Source organism: Caretta caretta, chromosome 2, assembly GCF_965140235.1.
Source record: "Caretta caretta isolate rCarCar2 chromosome 2, rCarCar1.hap1, whole genome shotgun sequence".
Taxonomy (NCBI): domain Eukaryota; kingdom Metazoa; phylum Chordata; order Testudines; family Cheloniidae; genus Caretta; species Caretta caretta.
The window spans coordinates 109,190,029-109,217,571 of NC_134207.1; the positions used below are offsets into that span (position 1 = coordinate 109,190,029).

Below are 27,543 nucleotides of genomic sequence, written 5' to 3' on the forward strand. Positions count from 1 at the left end.
GGTTCCATCTGCCGCCCGCGCTGCTGGTCTGGGGTTCCGGCCGCTGACCCCTGCCAGCTGGGGTCCCGGCCGCTGGCACCGCTCAGCCCGCTGCCAGTGTGGGGTTCCGTCGGGGGGCCCCTGTAAATGTTAAATTTATTACTGGCATGCTAAACCTTAAATTAGTGAAGACTTGGCATGCCACTTCTCAAAGGTTGCCGACCCTTGCTCTACAGTATTATTTGTGTTACAGCAGTGTCTATGTGTAAAAACACATAGGAAGAGACTGTCCCTGCCTTGAAGAGATCACAATCTAAATAGACAAGAAAGACCAAAAAGAAGAAAGGAAGTACTATTATCCCCATTTTGCAGATGGGAAACTGAGGCATGCAGAAATTCAGTGACTTGCCAGGCTCACACAGGAAATCTTTGACAGAGTGGGGCATTGGACCCTGAGTCTCAGACCATCATTCCTCTCCTGCAAGTCTGGGAACAATTTGCATATGTTAATAGTTATTAGCATAGGATAATGATATCTAGGGGCATGGCGTTGTAGGACAATGTGGGCACATGCTGTAAAAATGACCGTGTGCCCTGAGCAGGACACCTGCAGATCACTGCCACCAGAAAATGATTCTCATTTGCAGGCAGGCTAGTGAGGATCTGGCTACCGAATTAACACTCTACATAGGCTGTTTTAAAGGAAAATATTCAAATCTGTTGATAAATGCAAAATAGCCATATTAATCAGCAGATCTAATTTCCTGGAAACCTCAAAATAGCAAGTGGTTTTGGGAAACATCTTCCCAGGGGATATATATTTTCTTTTTAGAGAAAAAGTGAGAGAGTATGAGGAGGAAGAAAAGTAATAATTGATGTGTTTGGCTTGTAAGTTTGGCTTATACCCAACCGAGTATACTGCTACCAAGAACATTGGCTGCTGCCACAAGAAGTATTTACACTGTAACTAGACAATGCAGTACTGTGTTGAAAGGGGAACTTGCTGTTCGTTTTTGTTCTGCTGACACATTTTCAGAACCTGACATACCGCAAAGGTTCCTGGCTGACTCAGTTTCAGGCTCTGTGATGGGCTATCATTTTCTCCTCTTGAAATAATTACCAGTCATGGTAGCTGAAACTGCAGTAATGGCCTAAAAATGGTGGTATGCAATGTTCAAAATCCTGTTTTATAATGTGTGAGTGCTACCATTTACAAGTCCAGGCAAAGAACGGTGCCCTTTTTGGCTTCATTATGATGCATGAAGCAGGCTGTGTTTTTATTTGGTTTCTAAATTTTGCTTCTTTTTTAATATTAGAAATTCTGGCTCTGAAGCCCTATCGATGACTTCAGAACTTGTGATGTGATTGTGGCTTCACAGGAAACTGAAAGTTGAGCAACTGAGAGAAGTGATTGTTAGGTCTTGTGTACACTGTTTTTTTTTTTTTTTTGCATCAGTCATCAGTGTAGTTGCACGGGCATAAATCCCAAGCATAGACAGGCTGTACCAGTGTAAAAAGTGGATTGCACCCTGCAGTTTATCCTGGTTAAAGAATAATCTTTAATATTCTCAAATAATACTGAATTGGAATCAGGATTTAATAATACCAAATTAAAGAAATCCAAAATCACTGAGCAGAGCATAGGCTTTATAGCATGTGACTCACTCTAAAAGCATTAGGCCTTTTGTCTTCTAGGAGACTGAGTTAATTTTGCAGACTCTTTTCTTTCCCTCCCACTGAGAAAGTGATCTCCTGATCTGTAATGAAATTATGATAGTCACAAACAATACACATACAAACTACAGAAGGATTCCTTCCATGCTTACAGTATTAATTGAAATTAACAGGGTGCATGTGGTAAACATCTACTTGTGAGCTTTACTATTCTTGAAATGTATTGTAGTCTGTATTACATACAACATGGAATTATATACTTTGATACATTAACAAAATACACGGTAAAGTGAGCAAATGCAAAACTGAATGTTCAGTATGAATGATTAATATTTGATTTTAAAAGTCCATGAAAACGGTTCTTATATTCCAAATACTAAATTCTCGGGTTTGTTACAAAATGCTCATCCCAGTTCAGCCATAGCAGAGGATATCAGAAAATTGTAGAAGATGTCCTAAAGAGGAAAAGTCAAGCTTGACTTGAAAGAACTTTTTATGACAAAAGACTAGTAAAACAGATCCATCTTTGTAGTCTTAAGAAAGAGAATTTTCAGCACTTTCAGATAAGTGGATCATGATTGATTTATGAAAATTACAGAGAGGTAAATTCCTTTGAAGATTTCCAGTTTTAACAAGGATAAGTTGTATTCAGCGTTGAATCACTTAGTTGTGAGTAAATCCTACTGGGACCAGTATCTGACTATCTATCTTAACTACTTATGTGGCCCCCCGACGCCGTAGTATCTGAGCACATCACAACCTTTAATGTATTTATCCTCATAACACCCCTGTGAGATAGTGAAGTGCTACTACAGTTAACAACACCTTGGGGAAGGGAGGTTGTTTGTAACTCTGAAATGTTCGTAACTCTGAACAAAACATTATGGTTTTTCTTTCAAAAGTTTACAACTGAACATTGACTTAACACAGCTTTGAAACTTTGCTATGCAGAAAAAAATGCTGCTTTCCCTTTTTTTTTTTTTCAGTAGTTTATGTTTAACACAATGTATTTATTTGCTTTTTTTGTGTGTCTCTGCTGCTGCCTGATTGTATACTTCTCATTCCAGATGAGGTGTCTGGTTGACTGGTCAGTTTGTAACTCTGGTATTCTTAACCCTGAGGTTCTACTGTATCCCTATTTTACAAATGGAGAACTGAGGCACACAGACAGTAAATGACTTGCCCAAGGTCACACAGACTTATTGAGAAAGGAATTTAGCTCAAGCCCTCTATGTGCAATGCTTGCACCCTAATGACTGGATCATCCTGCCTCTCTGTCAGTTATGATCAACATTGCATCACCTAACTTGAATGTTACAAATTGTGTTTAAGTGATTAAATATCTGAATAAAGACAAGGTTTATATGTTAATGAGACTGCCTGGAAGAGTTCATTGGCCAGTCAAAGCAATGCAAAACTATGCATCCTTCAATTACTCTCCTCATATGTCCGTAATGTGCCTACTATACTTCCGATACATTATTACTATTTTATTATGTATATAGTTATTATTACAGTTAGAGTGTGTGTGCATTGCTGTTACTTCTTGTTTTAGGGAACCAGATGGAGTGACTGCACATTTAACATGTTAACAGGACTTGCCTCAAATATGCTGTTTGAGAATTCTAAAGTGTGGCTGATACAGATTCATTTGAGATTTAGAGAGCTAACAGAACTGGAGAGTAGGCAATACTTGAGAGGAAAAGCTATGCCATTTCTTTGGGGAAATAGCTGCTGAGACCAGGCACTTAGAAGATATTTGATATATACATTGATATGTCTGACCAAGTATACTAAAGCAGTGGTTCTCAAACTTTTTTTTCCGCAGACCATTTGAAAATTGCTGAGGGTCTCGGCAGACCACTTAATGATCTCTCGAAATGTTGTCTGTACTGTTAGCTAACTATTGTAAAGCACTTTGGATAAAAGCGCTATATAAAAAAACCCTTCGTAATTAACGTTTTTTGTTCTACAAATAAAAGCATACAACTCATATTTTAATATCAGTAGTCTTACCTTTCTAATGTAATGAATGTGCCTCTCTCCCCCACTGCGGCAGTCCATGAGCTGGGGCAAGGAAGGAGGGGGGTTTCTCCCTCTCTCCCCCACTGCAGCAGCCACAGAGCTGAGGCTGGGAAGGAGGGCCATCTCTCCCCAGCAGCCGCAGCCCCGGAGCTGGGGAAAGTTGCCTCTTTCTCTGGCCGCCGCAGCCCTGCACATCCCAAATCCCCCCCCCCCCCGCAACCTCTCTTCTCGCCCTACTGCCACCTCACACCTACCCCTTATTCCCCCCAAGGCCACCACCTCACCTACATGTGCGTCTTCTCTAGGGTCCAGGCACCTAATTAGTGGAACCACTCCTGTGTGGCTCCACTAATTAGGTGGCTGGCCCTTCATTCTCTCGTGTGCGGCTGCCCAGGTGTGCACCTTGGAGGGAACTATCCCTGGAGCACCTGAATGCAGCTTGCGGACCACTGGTGGTCCACGGATCACAGTTTGAGAACCTCTGTACTAAAGCTTATCTTAAGCTGAAGAGGAAACTATATTCCTTAGAAAGCTTTTACTAACTATAAGGATAGTTAAGCACTAGAAAAGTTTATTGAAGGAGGGATGCTTGTGGAATCCCCATCACTGGAGGTTTTAAAGACCAGGTTAGAAAAACACGTCGGGGTGGTGTGTATGTGTACGTGGTCCTACCTCAGCATGTGCGTGTGTACTAGATGACCTTTTGAGGACCCTTCCAGCTCTACATTCCTATAGGCTAGATGTGCTGAAAATTGTATTTATATTCTGGGTTGAATGTGTGGATCACATGCTGTTTATCAGTACAATCTTAGTGTCATTAATAAGGTCAGGGGTAACAAGAAATAACAAGAAAAATACATAATGTGTCAGCTGTTTCCCAAAAAGTAGAAGTGGCATCTGACAGTAGGTGTGAATAAACACCAACAACGACTAACTTTTGCAGAAGTGGGAGATAGCTCTTCCTGGTTATTCTCTCCATGCCATTCAAAAAAATGGAATCCCTTGGCGTTTTTTGTACAATTTCCCATCCTGAAAGACTACTCTTCAGCCGTATATACCTAAATTGTGTGACAGTTTCTACAGGTCCCACATTCCCTAGGGATTTTTGCCAGACACAAACCTGGGCAGCTGCAAGGTGAGCATTTACCCTTCAAGAGAAAAAAAGAGAACTGTACGAACAGCATGGGACAACCTTATATGGCAGGGGCACCCCCTCTCCTCCCCCAGTGTTTTATTCTTGATAAAGTTGTGATGGGCATGATTAGTCCTAGAAAATGGTTTTTGGGTTTTTTTTTAATGACTCGGTGTTTCACACGGGATGCGGGGGCATTAGATGCCAGTTTCCAAGTGAAGGGCTCCCCTCGCTTCACCCCTCAGCCGCTGCTCCAGGATCATTTTGCCGAGGTGCGGACCAGCTGCCCAGAGACGCCTGCCAGGCAGCCCCTGCTCTCAAAAGGCGTCGCGGGGGGGGGCGGGAGTGTCTGTGCTTCCCCAGAGGCGGGCGCAGCCCCCGCAGCAGTAAGCGGGCCGGCGCAGGTGACGTTTCAGCGGGCGGAGTAACGGGCAGGAGCCCGGCGAGTGCCCCGCGCCCAGGGGCTCCGCTCGCTTCCCGCGCGCACCCAGCGGCCCCCGCGGCCCTCCGCGCGCTTCCACTGACTCCAGCTCCCGCCCGCTCCGGCCTCCGCCCAGCGCGCCGAGTGACTGGCGGCTCCGCCTATGGGCACGCCCCCGCCGCCAGCCGGCTCCCCCTCCAGCCCCTCAAGGCGGTTGTCTTGAGGCTCCGCCTGGAGGATGCTGCTTCGGCCGCCGCCCAGTTCCCCCCGCCGAGTAGGAAGCGGGGAGCGGGCATCGCAACCAACCCGCGGCCGCCGGAGGGGCAGAGCCTAGGCGCCGCCGCCGCTGCATCGGCCGGGCGCACGTGTGTGTGTGTGTGTGTGCGGGGCTCCGGCCGGCCCCGGCGCTGCGGTGGCTAGGAGCGGAGGGAGGCCCAGGCGGGAGGGATGCAGGATGGCAGAGGCACCCGGCGTCCCCTACCGAACCACGGGCTCCACCTTGCTGCACCCGCTCAGCCAGCTCCTGGGCATCCCGCTGGACCAGGTAAAACCGACACAGATGACGGGGATCAGGGGTGCCCCAGCAAGGGGCCGGTTGTGCCTGGGGAACGGGAGGGAGAAGACGTCGGGAGGAACTAATAACCTTCAGTATGATGCGACGGGACTGGAGATCTGGGCTAGACAAGGCTTATTTTGCAAGCTTATATGACATGTGTGTCAGACCACGCCGTACAAGAGTAATTTGCGACCTATTAGATACATTGCATGGGATATTTTACATAGGGCTCTGTATGTGAGAGAGGAGGTTTGCCACAGATCAGTTATTTCGTATGACATTTTGCAAAGGTGGTCTGTCTCGGTACCTCAAGAAACAAACCTATGCAAGGTCAAAGTGCACAGATCAGATAACTTGTAATGGACATATATGTTAAAAGACAGATAAGATTAATTTGAAAGGGCAGCCAGAAGAGATCAGAAAGTCAAGAATCTTTGTGATTTTATTTTTAAGAAAAAAGGAAAATGGGCACAACATGTGTACAGATTGCAGAGCAGACACTACTATTTTTCTCCACTTATGGCTTTAGATTCTGAAATTCAGTTTGTATTTTAAAAGATATTTCTTGTCCATGCATAAAAACATACTTTTAAAACCCTGGCATAACCCCTGTAGACTTTGAGGAACTCAGAATGCTTTATTAGTTATAAATTACAACTATAATTATATAACATCAAATGTGTTAAAGGCATTTTACAGACAGCCTGAAGACAAAGTCCTTGCGCTGAAGATTTTACAGGGTAAATAGATACGTACGAATGAAAGATGGGGATGCTGTGTAATAGAAAGCAAAGAGATCAAGCACTGAAGGTTAGCAGGTGTCTTGTTAGTTCCACAATTTTTGTTTATATTTAAAAATAAATTCTGTTATCTGTCTTGTTAGCACTTATTTGAGCTATTATTACTTAGGTAGCTATACATGGCTCTTCCCACTGTTCAGAGTCATAGTATTCTTTAGGGATTAATGCTGCTACAAGTAGTGATATTGAACTAAATAAGGGAAAGTTTAACAGTTTTTTGGGGGATGGCGATGGTGGTATTTGCCTCATAGTCACTTAGCAGCTGACTAACCAAAACAGCTATTTGAATACATTTTGTGTCAGGGGACAGGGGTTGAGTGTTGTAGCTCATAAAATTGTAGCCAATTAATTCAGCTGTTGTTCCAGACTATACCTCCTTGGAAGGGAGATTAGGAAAAGGGACTTCCGTAATAATAAGGGACTGTTGATCCCCAAAATACCTGTGCTGAGATGTGTAATCAATTCTCAAAATAAAAAAAATATTAGAAAAGCATCTTACAGGAATGCAAGAGTGTTCAGAGCACTCATGCATGGCATGATATATGGGGTTGTGCTATCACATGTTCATTTGTAGGCTCATTGTGAAATTGACCTCTAACAGGTAGAGAAAACATCGGTTGGTCTTTTCTCTTTATCATTTTTCAAGCATACACACACCTACTGCCCTTTCTACATTCTTTCAGCAATGAGGAAGTTCAGCCTGGAAGTTTGCTATATCAGCAGACTGATGTGTTCAGTAGTTGAGATTGTGCTGTGAGATAAACCAAGACAACAAAGATTTAGAGTAGGTGTTGAAATCAACAAAAACCAGGATATTAAGATTGACTTGTTCTCTTTTACTCACTCAGTAGCTATGCACCGTTTTGGCTATTGTTTTTATAAATTAATAATAAAAAAGAAATTTTCAGCCCCTGCTCCCTTCCCCCTCAACTTAAACTCCTAAGGCTATACATGCAACTTTAAATTTGTGCATGCGTACAGATAATGTGGGGTTTTTTTACTAAAAAATAATATTTTTAAAAGATTGGTATTTCTAGTATTTAGTAACTACAGGAAAAAACAGGATTTATTGTAAATTCTACCTGTAAACCTATCTGTGAACGTATCTGCTAGTCCAGTCTGCTTACTTTAGAGGCAGGACAAAGAGTTTTTTTCTTTTTCTTCCTTTCGTATTTTTAAAGGTATTATGGGATGGAAACATTTTTAAAACAGTGTTAAAGGAACCATATACAAACACTACGTATTGGCCGGGACGGCATACATCAGTGTACAGTACAAAGAGTGTTCGGCAGACTGACTGAAAAGTGAATAGCTTTCAAAAATATATTCCTCCCTTCAGTGAAGATGACATAAAGACTATATTCTCTATGGACAAAATTCACCACTTATCCCCCTCATTGCCCAAAGCCTGAATGGTCATTGTTTAGGGAACTTTATAGGGATTGTAGTGGACATAATGAAACACACATACACACGAGAGGGAGTGGGGTAGCAGGTAGGGTGACCACAATTGTTGGATGGAAATAAGAGAAAAAACACATGAAAAATAAGGGACACCACTTTATTTCACACTATTTCTCTTAGCATATCATATACTTGTCTCTCAAGCATATACTTTAGGGCAACAGAAAAATACAATGCAGTTATCATAAGCTTCAAATGAATGTGTAAAATGGTCAGTGTCCCTTTAAATAAGGAATTGGGTGGTCACCCTATTAGCTGTAATGAGAGGGGCTCGTGACAGTTATGAAAGCCCTGTGTTATAATTCCTCCAGAATTTTTGAGAAAGATTGGGGTGATGTGCCTTCCTCTTATGGAATCTGCTTAAATATTTCTGCAAGAAGACTGATTCATGGGACTCATAAGAATACTTCTAAGATCTGATTTTTTTTTTTTTTTGCCTTTGGAATGCACCAGCTTGTGCCAAGTGTCAAAGATTTTCAGATTTCCCTGAGGTAGGACATGCCCAGAGCTCCCCACAAGAGCTTTACACACCTAGCCTCACTTCAAATGACATAGATTAAGCTCTGTGCAATAGAGTCAATATAGATAGGAACAAAATGCAAACACTTCCAACCTTTGTGCTAAATATAAGCTTGTTTGCCAGGTGGTGTTGCCTTCTTCCTTTGGTGGGGGAGAGGGGTTTTTGTTTAAATGAAAAAATAAATATGGATTGTTCAGTTTTTAATCCCTTTTTTATGCAGAACTTGCCTCTCTGGCTAAAAGAACATAGCGTTTATTATAAATCGTGCGTATAAAGGGAAACATCTTGTAGGAATCCTTTATTAAAATATTAATGGTCCCTCCATGGCTTCTAAATCAGGCTCTTGCCTGTTATAAGGGAAATTAACCTTGTGTGTCCTCTAGTCTACATGCATCTGTGGCTGTGGGTTCAGTGCAGATCTTGAAATCTGTCCACACCCATCCTGCTCCCCTAGTGCCTGTCTGGAGCTCAGTATTGCTACTAAAAAGGGCTCTGGGAGTACCCTGCATGCCTGCTGTGCATCCACCCACCAGAGCACAATGGAATTGTGATAGTTTCTTTATATTGCGGCTCTTCCCTAGCCCATCTGCCTCTGGGAGAATTTCACCCTGCGATAAATGCCAGGACCACAAGCTGAGCTGGGGATGTAAAAATCAAGCTGTATGTGTTTGTTTTCTAACTTTCACATGACTCCTAATAAAGATGCTGCAGTCTGCCCTCAGCTGGCCATTCTGTTGATGAAGCCTGAGTTAAAATAGAATCTGGCGTGTTCTTTCATAGCTGTATTGGCTCTGCTGTAACAACAATAGGGGAAAAATGTATGTAGGTAAAATAATCATCTTGAACAAGTGCGTGGAGCATATGTGTAGAGTAAGAGAGTGACATTTTTACATAGTTTTTTTTCCTCCTTTTTAAAAATGAAAAGATGAATCATGTTTCAAAATAATGTAGAGTTCTAAAGAGCATCTAATTAGTCAACACATCTAGAAATTAGACAGTACTAAAACTATTACTGACCAAACATTATATTAATATGAGATGCTAGCAAGGTTTGCTGGTTTACGTACGTAATAAAGAGTTGCCATGTCTCCACATAAATGGTATATATTCTTTTTTTACTTGTAAGTTTCAATTAGATAACATATCCTTCTATTTAACAAACCTTTCATTAATTGGAGCATGATTCTGTGGCAGTACTTCTTTAGCTGCAAGAGTACCAGATGCAAAAGAGGATAAAAATAATACAGTGTTTAGGACATCATTATAGCCAGTAAAGCAAGCCTTGAATAGCTGATTTCTGTTTTAAAAATATTGGCTCACCACAGTATACACCTCCAGTAATATAAGGCAAAAGAACACTTCCACCTGATATGCTCAAAGTCACCAGTTCTACCACAGCCCCGCAGCGTAAATTGGAGTCAGATACATCAAATTAAAGAGCAGACTTGGAGTAATAGAAATCTTTTAGACAATATTAAGTTATAAAAGTAGATGTGCTTAACTGCACTGTACAAGTATGTCTGCAAGGACTTGACTGTGTATTTTTATCCATGTGCAATGCTTAACCCATGTACAAGTGTTACAAATACAAACAAAAGATAAATATCTTATTAGAAAAAACGAGGAGTCCTTGGACTCCTTGTTTTTGCTGATACAGACTAACATGGCTACCACTCTGAAATTAGAAAAAACGTTACCACTCAAGGCTCCTTCACAGCATAGTCTGTTTGATAACCCAAATTCCCTTTTCAGCAGCCCCCTCCACCCACCATAAATGCCCATCTCAAAACCTCAGTTTAATCCTCCCTGGTGAGCGTTTTAGCATGCCCCCAACTTAGTCTGACAGTGCCTGGATTTGTTGACTTTTAGCAAAGTGAGTTACAGTGTCAAGGCCTCTTCAGAGAGAATGCACTCCCACAGCTTCCCCTCCCTTTTAAACCAGGGGCCTTTTAGCTTGAGTACCTCCATTGTCTGCAATTTCTGTGATATCACAAGGGAAGCAAGATGATCTTTCAGACAGAGTTCAAACGGTTTAGGATTTGACTGTGTCCCTTTATCTATGGCGGTGTTTCCCAAACTTGGGACGCCGCTTGTACAGGGAAAGCCCCTGGTGGGCAGGGCTGGTTTGTTTACCTGCCGCGTCCGCAGATTCGGCCGATCGTGGCTCCCACTGGCTGCGGTTTGCCGCTGCAGGCCAATGGGAGCTGCAGGAAGCAGCGCGGGCCGAGGGACATACTGGGATAACATGATTTTGGTAATTAATTGATCTTTAAATATTCATGGTAAATAGGCCTAATGGCCTGTGGTGGGATGTTAGATGGGGTGGGATCTGAGTTACCCAGGAAAGAATTTTCTGTAGTATCTGGCTGGTGAATCTTGCCCATATGCTCAGGGTTTAGCTGATCGCCATATTTGGGGTAGGGAAGGAATTTTCCTCCAGGGCAGATTGGAAGAGGCCCTGGAGGTTTTTCGCCTTCCTCTGTAGCATGGGGCACGGGTCATTTGCTGGAGGATTCTCTGCTCCTTGAAGTCTTTAAATTACGATTTGAGGACTTCAGTAGCTCCGACAGGTGAAAGGTTTTTCGCAGGAGTGGGTGGTGAGATTCTGTGGCCTGCATTGTGCAGGAGGTTGGACTAGATGATCATAATGGTCCCTTCTGACCTTAGTATCTATGAATGATTGACGTTTTCTATGTGTGTTATACATGGTTATTAACACACCTATTTTTTACTTGAATTCATTCACTGCAGCTGGACTTCATGTTTGTGTCTTGGCAGCAGTTTAAATGGAACATTCACGCAAATGATTACAGGCCAAGCACACTTTCATCTAAGTCTCTGAACAAAATGTATTGGGGACGTCTTACTGACAGTGATTTGAATGGCTTTTCCACTAAAACTGCTTAGGCATCAGTTGTGAGGAGGATGTGTGTTAGAGATTTTCCATTTGGATAAAGTATAAATCATCCTAAACTTTGGTCTCAAATGTAATACCAAATCTTTGTGGAAGCTCAGAAAACTTCAGTTAAATCTGTAGCTATCTGTTTTCAGTTTTGCCCTATTCTTCCTGGTTCTTGCCAGGACTAGAAGAGAGTGAGCTGAATTATCATCCACAAGCTTGTTTATGTGACATTTGTAGCCCAGCTTTTGAAAAGGTCTAAGAGACCAGATAAGAATCAGGTCTAAGAGACCGGGTAAGAATCTTTGGTAAGTTTGTTGAAATTCAAGCTGAACTGTCCATATTCTGAGGTTCATCGGTCACTAATTTGTTTAGATTTTTCTTCCAGGCTGTGTAGCATAGAGCAGAATGAAATGAATCCTGCCTTAATACCATGGAATGGACTAGATTATCATAGAATATCAGAGTTGGAAGGGACCTCAAGGTCATCTAGTCCAACCCCCTGCTCAAAGCAAGACCAATCCCCAATTTTTGCCCCAGATCCCTAAATGGACCCCTGAAGGATTGAACTCACAACCCTGGGTTTAGCAGGCCAATGCTCAAACCACTGAGCTATCCCTCCCCCTCCATGACCCACTAGAGATTCTTTTTCCTAAATGAATCTAAAATAATCTTAATTGGGATGCTGTGTATCATAACAAGGAGTAAATCGAGAAAAATGCAACAATTTATTACTGATCAAATTAACTGAGTTTAGGACTCTAGTCTTGTTGTAGGAGGGTTGTTCCCAGGATATTAGACAGACAAGGTAGATGAGGGAATATCTTTTATTGGCCCAACTTCTGTTGGGGGAAAGAGACAAGCTGAAGAAGAGCTCTGTGTAGCTTGAAAGCTTCTCTCTTTCACCAACAGAAGTTGGTCCAATAAAAATTGTCTCACCCACCTTGTGTCTTTAGAATCCTAAACAGACAAGGATTTTTGACAGAGAAGTAAGTGAGTTAGTAGATGACTTTAACCTGAAACATACAACTACATTTTGTGGCTAGAAATTAAATTTTTGTAATGGGTGCAAGTGGGAATGAGATGGCCCACACACAAATTTTAATGCTGTTTTTTTTTAATACAGGAATAATTGTTAATGTCTGTCCTGAACTGTTACATTTCATTTAATTCTTTAATGTGCTGCACTCTGAAAATGAAAAACTTGATTTGTTATTTTGAATAGCAGTAGCACTGTTAGATTTTAGGATAAAAATCAATGATTTAAAAAAAATCAGATTTTTTTAATTTAAATCGGATTTTTTTGATAGGATTTTTCCTCAAAAAGCATTTTATCTAAAGATAGTTAATATTAATGATAGTTCACCTTCCAATGACTTCATAAATACCTGCTTCACTTACATTTGGTAAATGAAATAACCAAACAATCATTCATTTTCTGATATAGCTATAAAACTAGTCTGAAAAGTTTTCAAAATAAATCACTGTTTAAAAATGTATAGTGTGTATCTTCTAAAAATGAAACCTACATCTATCTCTGAGTTGTGAAGAATATGTATTAAGGTTATAACAACCAACAAGAATGGACTTTTATGTAGAAAACCATGATTAAATCAAGTCTTCCTGACTAGTGATTTAAATCAATTTGATTTAAATCAAATCCACCCTGTTAGATTTATTGCCTCATTGCAAGACTCACACTGAACTGGCTATAGAAAAGTTGTCTGATATTCAGTTATTTGAGGAACAGTCTGTGCTAATGTAATCTAAAGACTGTATCCTGCATGTATATTCACAGAGGGGTACAGCTAAGCATTCATGGGACAACTTTAACTTTGCTAGCTTTTGATGCTATTTTAATGTAGTTAAAATGGAAGTATTGTTTAATTGTTTATATGATGCCATACAGGTATATAACATTTTACAGGAAGAATGAAGCTATGTTCCCTGCCATGGACTGAGGTTACCACCTGAGCATTATTCCCTATGCAGGCCAATATAATCCTCTGTAATGTTATAAAATGTTATACAGAAGACTAGAAGCCTTTAAAAATAAATGCCTATGGAAGATTCTGGGCATTTGTTGGAAAGATTTAATCATCATCAAAGAGATACAAAAAATCACCAGCTAGAAGCTCATTTCCACCAGAATCAGAGATAAAAGGTGGATTTATTTGAGCTATGTATTCTGTATGCCAACACACAGGATATGTTTATGCAATTAAAAACCCACGGCTGGCCTGTGCCAACTGACGGGCTTGCAGGGCTGAGGCTAAGGGGCTCTTTAATTGCGGTGTAAACATTCAGGCTTGAGCTGGAGCCTGGGCTCTGGGACCCTCCCTCCTCATGGGGTCCCAGAGCCTCGGCTCTAGCCCGAGCCCAGCTGTCTACACAGCAATTAAACTGCCCCTTAGCCTCAGCCCTGTGAGCCCATCAGCTTGCAGAGGCCAGCCAAGGGTGTCTAATTGCAGTGTAGACACATTAACAGATTCCGGCATGAAGCTGTCAAGTGGAAACCCAACTGGTGTGAGGAAACAAAGGCATCTAAGAGAAACCTTAAGAAGAGCTCTTATCAGGGAGGGCATAACAGTCAATATCAACACCACAGAGGTGATGAAAACAGCAGCAAATGACAGAGAGGAATGGAAGAGACTAATTTCCACTCTGTGCACCAATATCAGTTTGAGAAGGATGTAATAATAAGGTAATAATATTACAGACTTCTCTCTGGCTTAGAAATATGTGCCCCATCTCTACATTGTTCTCATTCAGATGGCAATTTCGGCCTCAGAGTTCTTAGCATCTTGATATTATGCAAGTAAGTATTTCTACATCTCCTTGTTAACTGAAAACAAAGTTTTTGTCCTGATAAATTTTCCATTTGGCAGGGGACAAAATTGCAGTTGGGAAACAGCCTCTCATAAATTTTCCTACTTTGTGCACTTTCCTTTCCTTCTCATTTGTATTATATAAGATCTGGAAAAATAAACGTTAGGGATTTTGTATAGAATTTCCTGAAGTTTTCTCTCTACGTTAATCATAGTGGGACTGATTCACCAGTGCAAAGTAGCCCCAAAGCCACTCTACAGCCTACTTCAGTCTAGGGGCCTCTGTGACAAGCACAGTGCTGTCTATACCTTCCCTGCTCCCCACTCCACTTCCACAGGAGATGCCAATACTGGGGACTTGTTGGGTGCAGGAAGAGGCCTGGTTGTGGCTTTTCTATGCTCCTAATCCCCAGGTTCTGCAAGACCCATATGGATGGGCAGCTCTCAGGATAGCATAGCCAAACTGGCTCCCAGTAGTCCCAGGATAAAGGAGGTGCAAGTCTGGTCCTGCGCCAGGGTCTCCACCAGTGCAGCGATGACTCTAGCCCTCCATCCTTATCTAAAACGACAAAATCAGCTGCAAGGTACAAACTTGATGTCAACAAACTAGATTTTCTTTTGGAACTGAAAGCCTATACCATGTCTAATGTACCATATGATCTAATCGGTTTTAAAATTACTGGAAACTATTTACATGCAAAGCTTACTAGATCCCTTTCTCCTTGCCCAGCTAGTCTATCAAGCGTACTTAAATTGTAAGAGCATGCTTAACATTCTAGAAGTTCAATTATATTCTGGCACGAAAGCTGCCATTGTCCTTCAGTAACGCCTCTGACATTCATTTAGCTCTTTCTTCAGAATATTTCACTGGCTGATCTTTCACTTTACTTCTGTCAACCTGGTGGATTTCAGTCTCTCTCCTGTAAATTGTTTCACTTGGTCCATACATCTTGTGCAATTTACTGTCAATTTGCAGGGTCACTTTGAAAAATGACTACAGGGAAATCTCTTGATCAGATGTTTCCTGCCCCAGAGCAAGAGGGCATCCAGTCATGCTCTTCTAATCTATTGCTGATCTTAGTTTGAAAAATTCTGTTTCTGTAATCTTTGCTTTTGTGGCTTAGGACATTTTTAAACTGCTCTGCAATCATATAGGTGAAGTGTGAAGCAAAAATGAAGGCACAAAAAATTGAATTTGCCACTTCTGAGCTACAAGGACAAACTCAAACTGTAAAAGAAAACTTTTTTTTTTTACTTTTTTCCTCACTTGAAATATGTTGTGCCCTTACTAGAGCTAGGTGGGGAAATGGTTTTCTTATCCTACAAGAATTTTCAAAATTTTAAAATATTTTTTCCATCCTAAATTGGGATGAAAATTTGAAATCTCAAGCATCTTCATGACACAAAAATCCAAAACTTTGTTTTGTGTTGGGTCAATAGAAACGTTAGAAAATATTTTGATTTTGACCTTTAAACATTTGTTTATATTTTTTTTTAGTATAAACTAACTTAAATTTCAAAATAAAAAGTAATTTCAAAGAGAAAAATATTGACATTTTGAAAATGTCAGTATAGGGTGTTTTGACAATTTCAAAACTTTGTTCATAAATTTTTTGCATCAGGAAAGTTACCTTTTCCTTACATAGTTTCAGTTTCAACTAATTGGCATTTTCCAATTAAAAAACATTTAGCTGAAAAACTAGCTCTAGTCCTTAGTTTGCTTGATTTGCTGGAGGAGCCCTGAGTTGGTTGATCAGAATGTCTATATATAGCGTGACCGTGACCATCACCACACATTTAGGCACCAAACACAGAAACTATAAAAAGCATCGTTGCTGTTCTGAATCAGACTGTTCTCTCCAGTCTTCACTCAGTTACATCAAAGATCTGTGGGTTGTTGTGGAGGAAGACATCTTGGGGTGGGTGGAGAGAGAAACTCACTGGCCATATTATTTCTTCCTACTTGAGGGAGGCCTGTGCGCTTATCTTTCGTTCGGCTTTCTCTCTTTTAGGGCCCAAAGACATATCCTAGCTTCCAGTGGCTGGAAACTCCAGAGCAAGGGACCTCTGCTGAAAATGCTCCGCCCCTTGTTCCGAAGTTTTACTAGGGGCTTCGCGACCCATGATGCCCTTGTGTTTTACAGTTCTTACGTGTTGTCAAGGTTCCTCCCCCACTCTGAACTCTAGGGTACAGATGTGGGGACCTGCATGAAAAACCTCCTAAGCTTATCTTTACCAGCTTAGGTCAAAACTTCCCCAAGGTACAAAATATTCCACCCGTTGTCCTTGGATTGGCCGCTACCACCACCAAACTAATACTGGTTACTGGGGAAGAGCTGTTTGAACGCGTCTTTCCCCCCAAAATACTTCCCAAAACCTTGCACCCCACTTCCTGGACAAGGTTTGGTAAAAAGCCTCACCAATTTGCCTAGGTGACTACAGACCCAGACCCTTGGATCTTAAGAACAATGAACAATCCTCCCAACACTTGCACCCCCCCCCTTTCCTGGGAAATGTTGGATAAAAAGCCTCACCAATTTGCATAGGTGATCACAGACCCAAACCCTTGGATCTGAGAACAATGAAAAAGCATTCAGTTTTCTTACAAGAAGACTTTTAATAAAAATAGAAGTAAATAGAAATAAAGAAACCCCCCCTGTAAAATGAGGATGGTAGATATCTTACAGGGTAATTAGATTCAAAAACATAGAGAACCCCTCTAGGCAAAACCTTAAGTTACAAAAAAGATACACAAAAGAAATAGTTATTCTATTCAGCACAATTCTTTTCTCAGCCATTTAAAGAAATCATAATCTAACACATACCTAGCTAGATTACTTACTAAAAGTTCTAAGACTCCATTCCTGGTCTGTCCCCAGCAGAAACCAGCATATAGACAGACACACAGACCCTTTGTTTCTCTCCCTCCTCCCAGCTTTTGAAAGTATCTTGTCTCCTCATTGGTCATTTTGGTCAGGTGCCAGCGAGGTTACCTTTAGCTTCTTAACCCTTTACAGGTGAGAGGAGCTTTCCCCTGGCCAGGAGGGATTTCAAAGGGGTTTATCCTTCCCTTTATATTTATGACACGTGTGGTATGAAAAAAGAGAGAGACCCTGAACCCTAGTGCGGGCTTTGACTATAGAGTTCCATTTTAAATGTAACCCTGTCCTCCATATCTGCATTTTTCACTGAATTCCTGTGTTTAGCCCATTTTTACATCTGGGTTGCCTGAGATCTTAAACAGCTTAAAAGAATTCTTAGCGAGAGAATGAAACTTTTTACATTGAAAGCCATACGTGAAGGCTTGTAGCTTTGTGACATCATAATGGATTATTTTTCTAGTGAGTCTTTATTTTCTTCCCGGAAAACATTCTCTTGTATTCTTTGTATCCCAGACCAGACATTCAGGCCACTCTCCCTTTTTCTGAGGAGGGTTGCTGATTTCCTCTTGGGCCAGTCAAACCTGCTTTAATTGCTGGGGAGAGAGGGTTTCTGACGTGTGAAATAAAGTGCTCCTTGTCCCCTGGGAATGAGCCTCAGTAGCATTTCCAGGTCTCGGTGAAACTGAGCACTGTACTGCCTGCCAGTGTGGCAGGCTTCTTAGTGAAGGGGGTGTTTTTATATAAGTGGAAATACAATTGCTGAAATGGAAATTGAGGAATCTGGATTAATGATCTAACAAAACTGGTTTGGATTTGTTTCAGAGTTTGGCTTAAACACAAAATATTAAAAGTAGCTAATTCAGGCCCAGAAAGGAACTTCAACCACTGGTTGTGTACATTTTCCGTGCGCTGCATGTCCGAGACCCATGATGAAAGCTCTAATCGGACCTGAGCTCTTTTTTCCATTCTCTTGTCCAAGGCTGTGTTTGGCATTGGTGTGTACATAGGATAGCAATGTGGAAGATGTAGGGAGGTATGAAAGTGGACATTTTTTAAGAACCATTTTTAATACAACTTCCATGAATTGACATTCATATATATCTTTTCCACTGTATTTAAAAAAAAATTTTTTAGACAGATGTGGTTAATGATCAGTTTAAATCTTCTCAGATAACTGTACTTTTAAAGAGTAGTTCCCCTCCCCCCCCATTATGTGTCCCCCCATTATGGACACAAGGAGTGTTAAAGAATAGTTCAATGCTGACTTTCTTTATCTCTCACATACATACTATTTCTTATCACTAGCCTGTTGAGGCTGGTAATAAGCATTCACACCAAGTCTGAGGAGCTGTGATTCATCGATCGGGATTATATGTTACCACCACTATTTTTCCTCCCTGCAACTCCCATTGGTACTGCAGCTTCTCACTTTATTAAATTATCTTACCTTTACATAGCACTTTTCATTCTGAAGAGTCTTTCAAAATGCTCTGCAAACTGCATTAAATGCAAAAACTGTACACTAATGTAGCACTAGGGATGAGGAAATTAAATGCAGAAAAGTAAGGTGATTTGGAAATTTGAAGGGCCTAGTCTTCAAGGGAAGCCTCCATTTTTGAGTCTTCAAGGGAAGCCTCCACTTTTGATAGCAGAGTTTTTGAACTCACAATGAATTGGGGGCACTATTATTCACCTACAACTCATTCATGCTTTTTTCTCATAATTCTCTGCTGGCTAAATTGGGACCACAGATTTGAAAATCTGGCCTAATATTCCTACAACAACATTAACTTGGCCACACTATACTCAATGTTTACTTTGTACTTTTAACAGTCTAAGCAATATATTAACATTTAGTCATATTCCCTACCTACACTGTTAACTTTAATAGGCTTCCAAGAGATTAAATAATTTGTGGGGTTTTTATTTAAGTGTAAACTTTTTACGCTTTTTTTCCACTGTGGGCCCTACTTCCTGCTTGCAGACCCATGATGTAGGGAAGGAAGTAGGGTTAGTAGTTCAGAAAGAAAAGGACACTTGAAAGGATCACTCATGCAACAAGTAAATGCAAATAGCAGACGACATAAGACAAAGGGTAAGAAGAATGGGTCCAATATAGAAGGAAACTGGTCAAGGTGAGGATTAGGCATGTCTCAATGATATTATTTTTATATCTGTTTAGCCATGCATGGTCACACATACATGGAGACTATCCCCAGTTGCTTTATAACAACAACTTCGTTAGCTAATTTCTTATAGGCATCACAAAAGATGTGGGACTTCCAGAGCATTTTGGGTGAGGAGAGGGTGTTGGTTTTGCTGATCAGCTCAGGAAAGACATTCCATTCTGAAGGAGCAGCTGAATTCTCCTTCATGTAGTTGGGAGTATTTGGTTGAGCAAGTCAAGATGTAATAATTAAACCAAACAGAGCTGTAACTGGTACACAAGGGTTGATTTGCATCCTCATTCTTTACATTCTGAGAGAGTTTTTTCCAGTCAGCTATGGAAACAGTATTATTATTCAGAAGGTGATATTTTTGCTAGCTGTCACTGTTTTCTTCAGAAGTGTCAGTTAAAAGATGACAATAATTGATATCCTATTTCGTATTTTTTAAATTTCATTTTTATGGCAATCAATGTAAACAAAAAGAGGAACAATTACATGGGAAACTTTTTTTTTACTTAACCATAGAAAGAAAGATTGAAAGGATTTGGATTGTTACTTTAGAAGGGGGACTAATGAAAGGGGACAGGATGAAATTATATAAAATAATGAATGGTGTAGAAAAGGTAGACCAGGAACTTCTGTTCTTCCTGTCTCATAACACAAGAATGTGGGGATATTTAATGAAATTGAAAGGTTGTGAATTCAATCATGATAAAAGGAAGTACTTTTTCCACACAACAGTCCATTAGAATGTGGAACTCATTTCCACAGGATGTCACTGAGGCTAAGGACTTATCAGGATTCAAAGAGGGATAACAAGACCATCCAGTTATACTAGCTAATGCTAAAAAAAAAAAAAAAAAGAGTATTGGGAAGGACATAAAACTCCATATTGGTGATTAGGTTGAGACCTTAATGAAGGGCTGATTATTTCTTGCACCTTCCCCTGAAGCTTCTTGTGCTGGTCACTGTTGGAGACAGGATATTGGACCATGAGTCCGATCCAGTATGGCAGCTCTTATGTTCTTACAGTGGCTATTTCTGTGTACCTTCTAGTAAGGTCACATCCCTCACAGTAGGATGATCTTTGCCGCTTCATCTGATTTTTATATATATATTGCTTTCTGGCTGTGTGGGAGTCTATTGATTGCTGATTGCAGGATGGGCGGCTCAAGTTCAAAGTTCATCTAGATCAGTCTAGTTCTCAGCTACTTTGTGCCATTGGAATGGCCCAGAGCAGCCAGAGTGAACTCAAAAATTTGGCTTATCGTCCTGGAGCTAGAAGCAGGAACTTCTCAAATTCCTGTCTCCACCTGATGACAAAAACCTATTCTACCAGTTATATAATCAGCTCAGACTGATTTTAGGGATGGTAGGAAAAACTGAAGTAGCGACCCAAATCTATACTTATGTTAGCCTTTCAGCAATGGCAAATTTTGTCCATGTTATTTTAGGGCTCTTTTAAAAGATTCCTATACTGTAGATCAAAACTGAATTATTCCATTAAAAGGAATTTTTGTCATAACTGGATGGTGTTGGTCTAAAGCAGGGATCGGCAACCTTTGGCACGCAGCCTGTCAGGGAAATCCGCTGGCAGGCCGGGCCGGTTTGTTTACCTGCTACGTCCGCAGGTTCGGCCGATCGCAGCTCCCACTGACCGCGGTTCGCAGTTCCAGGCCAATGAGGGCTGCAGGAAGCGGCGTGGGCCGAGGGATGTGCTGGCCACTGTGTCCCACAGCCTTCATTGGCCTGGAATGGCGAACCATGGCCAGTGGGAGCTGCAATCGGCCGAACCTGCAGATGCTGCAGGTAAACAAACTGTCCTGGCCCGCTAGCGGGTTTCCCTGACAGGCCGTGTGCCAAAGGTTGCCGATCCCTGGTCTAAAGCCTTATTATACAAGGAAACACAGAGAGAATTCAAGTTGGCAACCCAAGTATTTAGAAAGGAGATGTCCCAGCTCTTCTAAAGCATATTTTTATGATTGTGGATAAGACTTATTTGAAGGAAACATTAAAATCATTCATGCAACTTAAAGCATAACAAACTCCTCTCCCAATACTTTTTTCTCTCCAATATGTTCAAATTTGATATAGTTTGAGGAAAGAAGTGGAAAGGTACAGTTCTGAGTTTGTGATGTTGAATCCTAATACTACCTTCAACATTTTCTCTTTCTAAAATATAGACTCAGACTGCCCTTCTCTTAGTACATATGTTGTTGGTGTGTTCATGGCAGGACAGGTTGTTTTTATTCAATGGTTAAGAGTGGTCACTTTAAAAGTACTCCTAAAACTTAAGGGTTATCTTTTACTATTCAATAGTCATGAAATAGAAAATGAGATTGGTTCATATACAAAGGAAAAGAGAGCATAGCTTCTTCTATATCTGGATAAACGTGGCAAAGATAACGTCCCCCTTGAAAAAGTACACTACTGCACTAAAGGCAAAGACCTACACCTTTGTTTGTTTTTGATATTTTTTTACTGATACGGCAATTTTTAATTTGACAAGTACAATATCGGGGTTGTAACCTTCAAGCTATGCCATATTACAAATAAAAAGTACAGAGTATTGTTTTTAGGGAGGCAGTGTGATCTAGTAGGTAGAGCACTGGACTGGGACTTGGGAGACCTGGATTCTATTCCTGGCTTGGCCACTGGCCTGCTGTGTGTTGGTTCACGTCCCGGTGCCTCAGTTTCCTTATCTGCAAAATGGGGATCATGATACTTACCGCCTTTGAGTTCTACCGATTGAAAATATTAGACAAGAGATAGGTGGTGGTGTTTTTTATTATAAATCAGTGCCTGTGCTGTATTGTGATACAATGGATAATCAAGGTGCAAACATATTTTTAAAGTAGTCAAAGAAATGAAAAGCAAAATAATCCCTTTCCTTCAAATTTAGAGTATAAAATGTGGATTTCTAAGTTGTTTTTTTCATGCTGTTGCGCTCCAACAGCTTCTGATTATTGCCCATGATGTGTGTTTTCCTGTTTTTCTCTATGATTTTGGTTACTAAGTTTGAAACCAGAAAAGAGTGTGGATTTTTTCTTTGCCTAAACAACAACAACAACAAAGAATCTTTTTGTGTAAGATTCTACAAATAATTTAAGACAAGATTTTTCAAAAGCAACTCATAATTCTGAGATGGGCAACTTGAGATACATAAAAGAGGCCTGGCTTTCAGAAAGAGCTGAGCACCTGCCTGTGAAAGTCCGGTTATTTTTAGGTGTATCAGGTTGGGCACCCAAAAGTGGAGGAACCCTAGTCACTTCTGAAATTCTTTTCTTCTGGTTTTTTTTTTTTTTAAGCCTTTCTTTTTTTGTCCTATTTTTTTGGTAGAATGATGGATTGTAAATGTGTTATTAACTGAATTTAGCTTAGGAATCTTAGGCCTAGTCTACACTAGGGGCAGGGATCAGCCTAAGATACGCAACTTCAGCTGCGAGAATAGCTGAAGTCGATGTATCTTAGGTCGACTTACCTCACGTCCTCATGGCGTGGGGTCGACTGCCACTGCTCCCTCATCGATTCTGCTTCTGCCTCTCGCTGCGGTGGAGTACAGGAGTCGATGGCAGAGCGATTGGGGATCGATTTATTGTGTCTACACTAGACATGATAAATTGATCCCCGATAGATCGATTGCTACCCGCCGATCCGGCGGGTAGTGTAGATGTACCCTAAGATGGGCCAAGATCTAGAGTAAACTGCTGTAAAGTCTGAGTGTGCCCAGAAAAGAAAGGTATGCTGCTGGCAATGTCAGATCATGAGCAGAAATAGGAAAGAAAAAAAAAAACCAAACAACCCCAACCACAACAGGATATTGCAGATGTTCACATCTTCTGTAGTGGTTTCTTTTTCGCTATGGTACTAAAGGAGTTAAAAAAAAATAGTTAAACTGGTACATAAGTAAACTCTGGTGCATAAGTAAAATATAAACAAAGATGTATCATTTTAAGTGCAGTAGCAAGATAATTTTATCCTTAAGCCAGAGGACAACAGGAAAGGGTAATATTTTAAGACCCTGGATGCTTTATCCAGCACTTCTGTAGACATTTGCTTGATGTTGGCAGTTATGACTGACATCTGATGCTGACTAATTCTGAACAGTCACCATCACATTGGAAGCATGAAACAAAGCTATGGCTGCTAGGATATGTAAGAGGCCCTTCAAAAGAGGGTTAAACTGTTGAGAGAGAAGCTTGCACTCAAGACTTGAAAAAATTATCTTGCCAATGGTGAGCAGGCAGCTTTCTTTAGTGAGCGTGAGGGTCTGCACCATCAATTTAGGGATAATTTAAGCTTCCGTTATTAAAAAAAGTTACTAGCCCTTATGTTTGCCAAGATAACCTTCCAAACGTTAACTGATGTATGACGTTTGGAGTTTGCATGCCAGACACCTCAGGTGCCTTTGCTCTTAGCTTTGCCATGTGCAGCAGAGGGAAATTAATAAGTCTGACGTTAGTTTTACTGCTGCTTTTCAGCATTTTGAAGGCCTCATTGAAACTGCCAAGGTTCACTTGTTTCCCATTGCTACTTTGGGAAGGCTCTAATCAGCAGCAAAGGTATGTACTAGAATTATGAGGGTGGAACAGAATCACAAGACCCTGGCAAAAATACCAATAGCCCTTCCCTTTCTTACGCCTGTGGCTGGATGGCGGCACTCCTTACTAGAATGTTATCTCTGGCCCTCTCTGGAGGCTCCTCCATACCCTTGTGTCCATATGTGCTTCTAGCTAGAAGCTTTCTCTCTGAGGCTAGAAAGGTGTTTGGTAAAATTTTAATCCCTGTTTTCAAGAATGTTCTTCTTTGTGGAATATTTCTGAATCAGCCTTTAAAATTCAATTATAAACCATTGTTTAAGAGAGTTCTCCTCCTCTGCTTCTTCCATAAACTCTGTTGGTTTGTGTCTTTGGGGGAGTAAGACTATTGAAACGGTGGAGAGAACAGGAAGGCTAGAGGTTTACCAAAGCCTTCTCATTGCAGATGCAGGAAGTTGATCATGTAGACTACACCCACCAGATCAGAACATTTTAAAACACATGACAAAGCTATCTTGGATAAGATTTTCAGAAGTGACTAGTGATTTTGGTTCCTCAATTTTTGGGTGCCCTTTTAGATACCTTAAATGGGCCTGATTTTTAGAAAGCGCAAAGTACCAGCCTCTGAAAAATCAGGCCCCTTTAAGGTATCTCAGTTTGACTACCCCAAATTGAGACACCCCAAATCACCAGTCATTTCTGAAAATCTTTGCACTCACATTTTAGTTGAAGAAATATGCTGCAGAATGTGGCTGCTTCCCTTGCTTCTGTTAATGCTCACACACACGCAGTGTGTTATAACCTTCCTTGAGTGTAGCCCTCTTGAGCCCTTTAAAATGTGTTCTAAGCAGCTAACTCTTGCAACGTTCGCCTTGATGTTTTAAGTAATTAAAAGTCATCATTTTTCTGATTGATGTACTGTGACCAAGGTTTGAAAACAACAACAGCCAAAGTCAGATTCACAAATCCATATTTACTAGCCTTACCACATCTCAGAGATTTATTTTTCATCAAATAACTTTCTTTCCAGAATGGTGTGCTTACATTTTACACAGTGACAACAGCTTCATCATTTTAGATCATTTACACAGTTTAGAGCAGGGGTGGGCAAACTTTTTGGCCCGAGGGCCACATCTCGGTATGGAAATTGTATGTCGGGCCATGAATGCTCACAAAATTGGGGTTGGGGTGCAGGAGGGGGCTGAGGGCTCTGGCTGGGCATGCAGGCTCCAGGGTGGGGCCAGAAATGAGGAGTTCAGGGTGCGGGAGGGGGCCCCGGGCTGGGACCGGGGGGCTGAGGGCTCTGGCTAAGGGTGTGGGCTCTGGGGTGGGGCTGGGGATGAGGGGTTTGGGGGAGTAGGACGGTGCTCCGGGCTGGGACTGAGGGATCTGGAGTGTGGGAGGGGGGTCAGGGGCTGGGGCAGGGGTTTGGGGTTCAGGGGGGGTGGATTAGGGGTGCAGGCTCCAGGCAGTGCTTACCTCAAGCGACTCCTGGAAGCAGCGGCATGTCTCCCCTCTGGCTCCTACACAGAGGTGTGGCTAGGCAGCTCTGCTGCGCGCTGCCCTGTCCACAGGCGCCACCCTGCAGTTCCCATTGGCCACAGCTCCCAGCCAATGGGAGCTGCAGGGGCAGCACTTGGGGCAGGGGCAGCATGCGGAGCCCCCTGACTGCGCCTCCGCATAGGAGCCAGAAGGGGGACATGCCGCTGCTTTCGGGAGCCATGCGGAGCAGCCCCTGACCCTGCTCCCCAGCTGGAGCACTGGAGCAAGGCAAGCCCCAGACCCTGCTCCCCAGCAGGAGCTCAAGGGCCAGATTAAAATGGCTGGTGGGCTGAATGCGGCCTTCGGGCCATAGTTTGCCCACCTCTGATTTAGAGCAACCTCTTGAATATGCTGCTTTTTCTACTGATCTCTCTGCTGTGTGCACATGTTGGCTGTTGCAGGGAGGATAATGAGTGTTGCTGTGTTGGGTATTGATGGTCGTTGGTGGTTGTTTTTTGGGTTTTTTTTAAAAGAACATTAAAGTATTTGTTATAGGAAGAAAAATTCAAATAGAATTACATTGACTTTGAAAACAGATGCAATACAGGAAAATGGGAGACAAAACTTTAGACTTACCAACTTAGGCCCCAGCTGAGGAATGTACTTTATGGTTAAACTTTTTAAGCATGTGAATAATCTCATTGAAATCAATAAGACTATACATATGCTTAAAATTAGGCACATTTCTGAACTGGGGCCTAATATTACTTGGAAGATTGTGCAGTCCTTACCTGTATCTCCCATTGGTGCCTGGGGAATTTAATTTGAGTCATAACTAAAGGAATGGGCCCCAACTGGGAGGGGCAAATGCATGTTGGTTGTTCACTTCTGAAAGAAAATCGAAGTGTACGCTGTATTCTTGTCTGAGTGGCATAGTCAGATATTACAAGGAAATATTTGACTTGCCGAACTCCAACTTGCTGTCCGAAATAAACCCTTAATACTGAACAAACATTGCAGATCTCTTTTGCACTACCACGTTAGTGCATTGTTACTTATAACTGTTTATAAAAGAATCTTGAGAAAATAAAAACCATAGAGGGTAATCCTCTGGAGGCTGTATTTAGATAAAAATCCTCCCAAGGACTTGTGTGGCTGGCAAGAGTTCTAGGTTCTAGGAGTTAAAGAAGCTTCAGTCTGTTTGTCTTGTGTCAAGCCCTTACCTGACAAAACCTGTCCAAGATATCTAGCTAGTGCTTGGCTGCCTGTTTCCCTTTCATTATTGAGGGCATGACTACACTACAGCCCTAAGTACAGCCACTGTGTTAATTACTGCAATAGCTGATGTCCACACTACCCTTCTTCTGTTGGTGGTGTGCGTCCTCACCAGGAGCGCTTCCACTGACTGATGAGAGGCGGGGAGAGGGGGCTGAGAGCCAGGACTCCCTGCTGGGAGCCCAGCTGCCTTGTCTCTTCAGCTTTTGCCTCCCTACTCCCAGCTGGAACTGTGGGTCAGCTGCCCACTGGCTTCTTGCCTCCCTTAGTGGGGAGCCTCCAGGTAGCAGCCCAGCTTGAAGTGGGGAACCTGGGGGCAGCTGGGCTCTAGCTACCTGGCTTCCTTGTCAATTTCTAGCATGGAGCCGTGAAATTGACAAGACAGCCAACAGCCCCTATAAGTAATACAGTGTCTACACAGACACTGCATTGCCCTAAGTACACTGACATATGCCCTATGCCTCTCATGGAGGTGGAGTTATGATGTCACTTACATGGGCGGAACAAGACTGTAGTGTGTACACTGACATAATTGGGTTGAATCTGGATCTGTGTAGTGTAGACCAGGACTGAATGCTGCCTGGTTGCGATGGCTCCTGTGGCCGTGGTGATGGAGGAACAGGATTAAGTAAACACTTTTGAGGATTCCTATGAAGATAAAAGCCCTTTGCTTTGTTGGAGACCTTATAAGGTGTGAAGAGACCACTCAGGCACTGTATTTACCAGCCAGGTATTCACTTATAGGAAATGGCCTGGTAAATCTGTTTAATTTTATAACAAGCCAGGACCTGTGTAATCTTAAGGGTATGCCTACACTGGCAAGTTTCTGTGCCACAAGTTATACCACTTTTATTAAAATGCTGCAATTAAACCACTGTTGCGTGTCCACACTGTGCTCCT

At 41.8% G+C, this 27,543-nt stretch overlaps 1 protein-coding gene across 1 annotated transcript in view; it reads left to right on the plus strand.

The window, feature by feature from the left end:
* The first annotated feature begins 5,327 nt into the window (after positions 1-5,327).
* Positions 5,328-27,543, plus strand: part of MBOAT1 (membrane bound glycerophospholipid O-acyltransferase 1) — an 86,112-nt gene continuing 63,896 nt past the window's right edge. Inside the window, exon 1 of the mRNA XM_048839979.2 lies at positions 5,328-5,775. Within this exon, the coding sequence (XP_048695936.1) occupies positions 5,686-5,775 (90 nt within the window). The 5' untranslated portion in view covers positions 5,328-5,685. The remainder of the gene's footprint in view (positions 5,776-27,543) is intronic.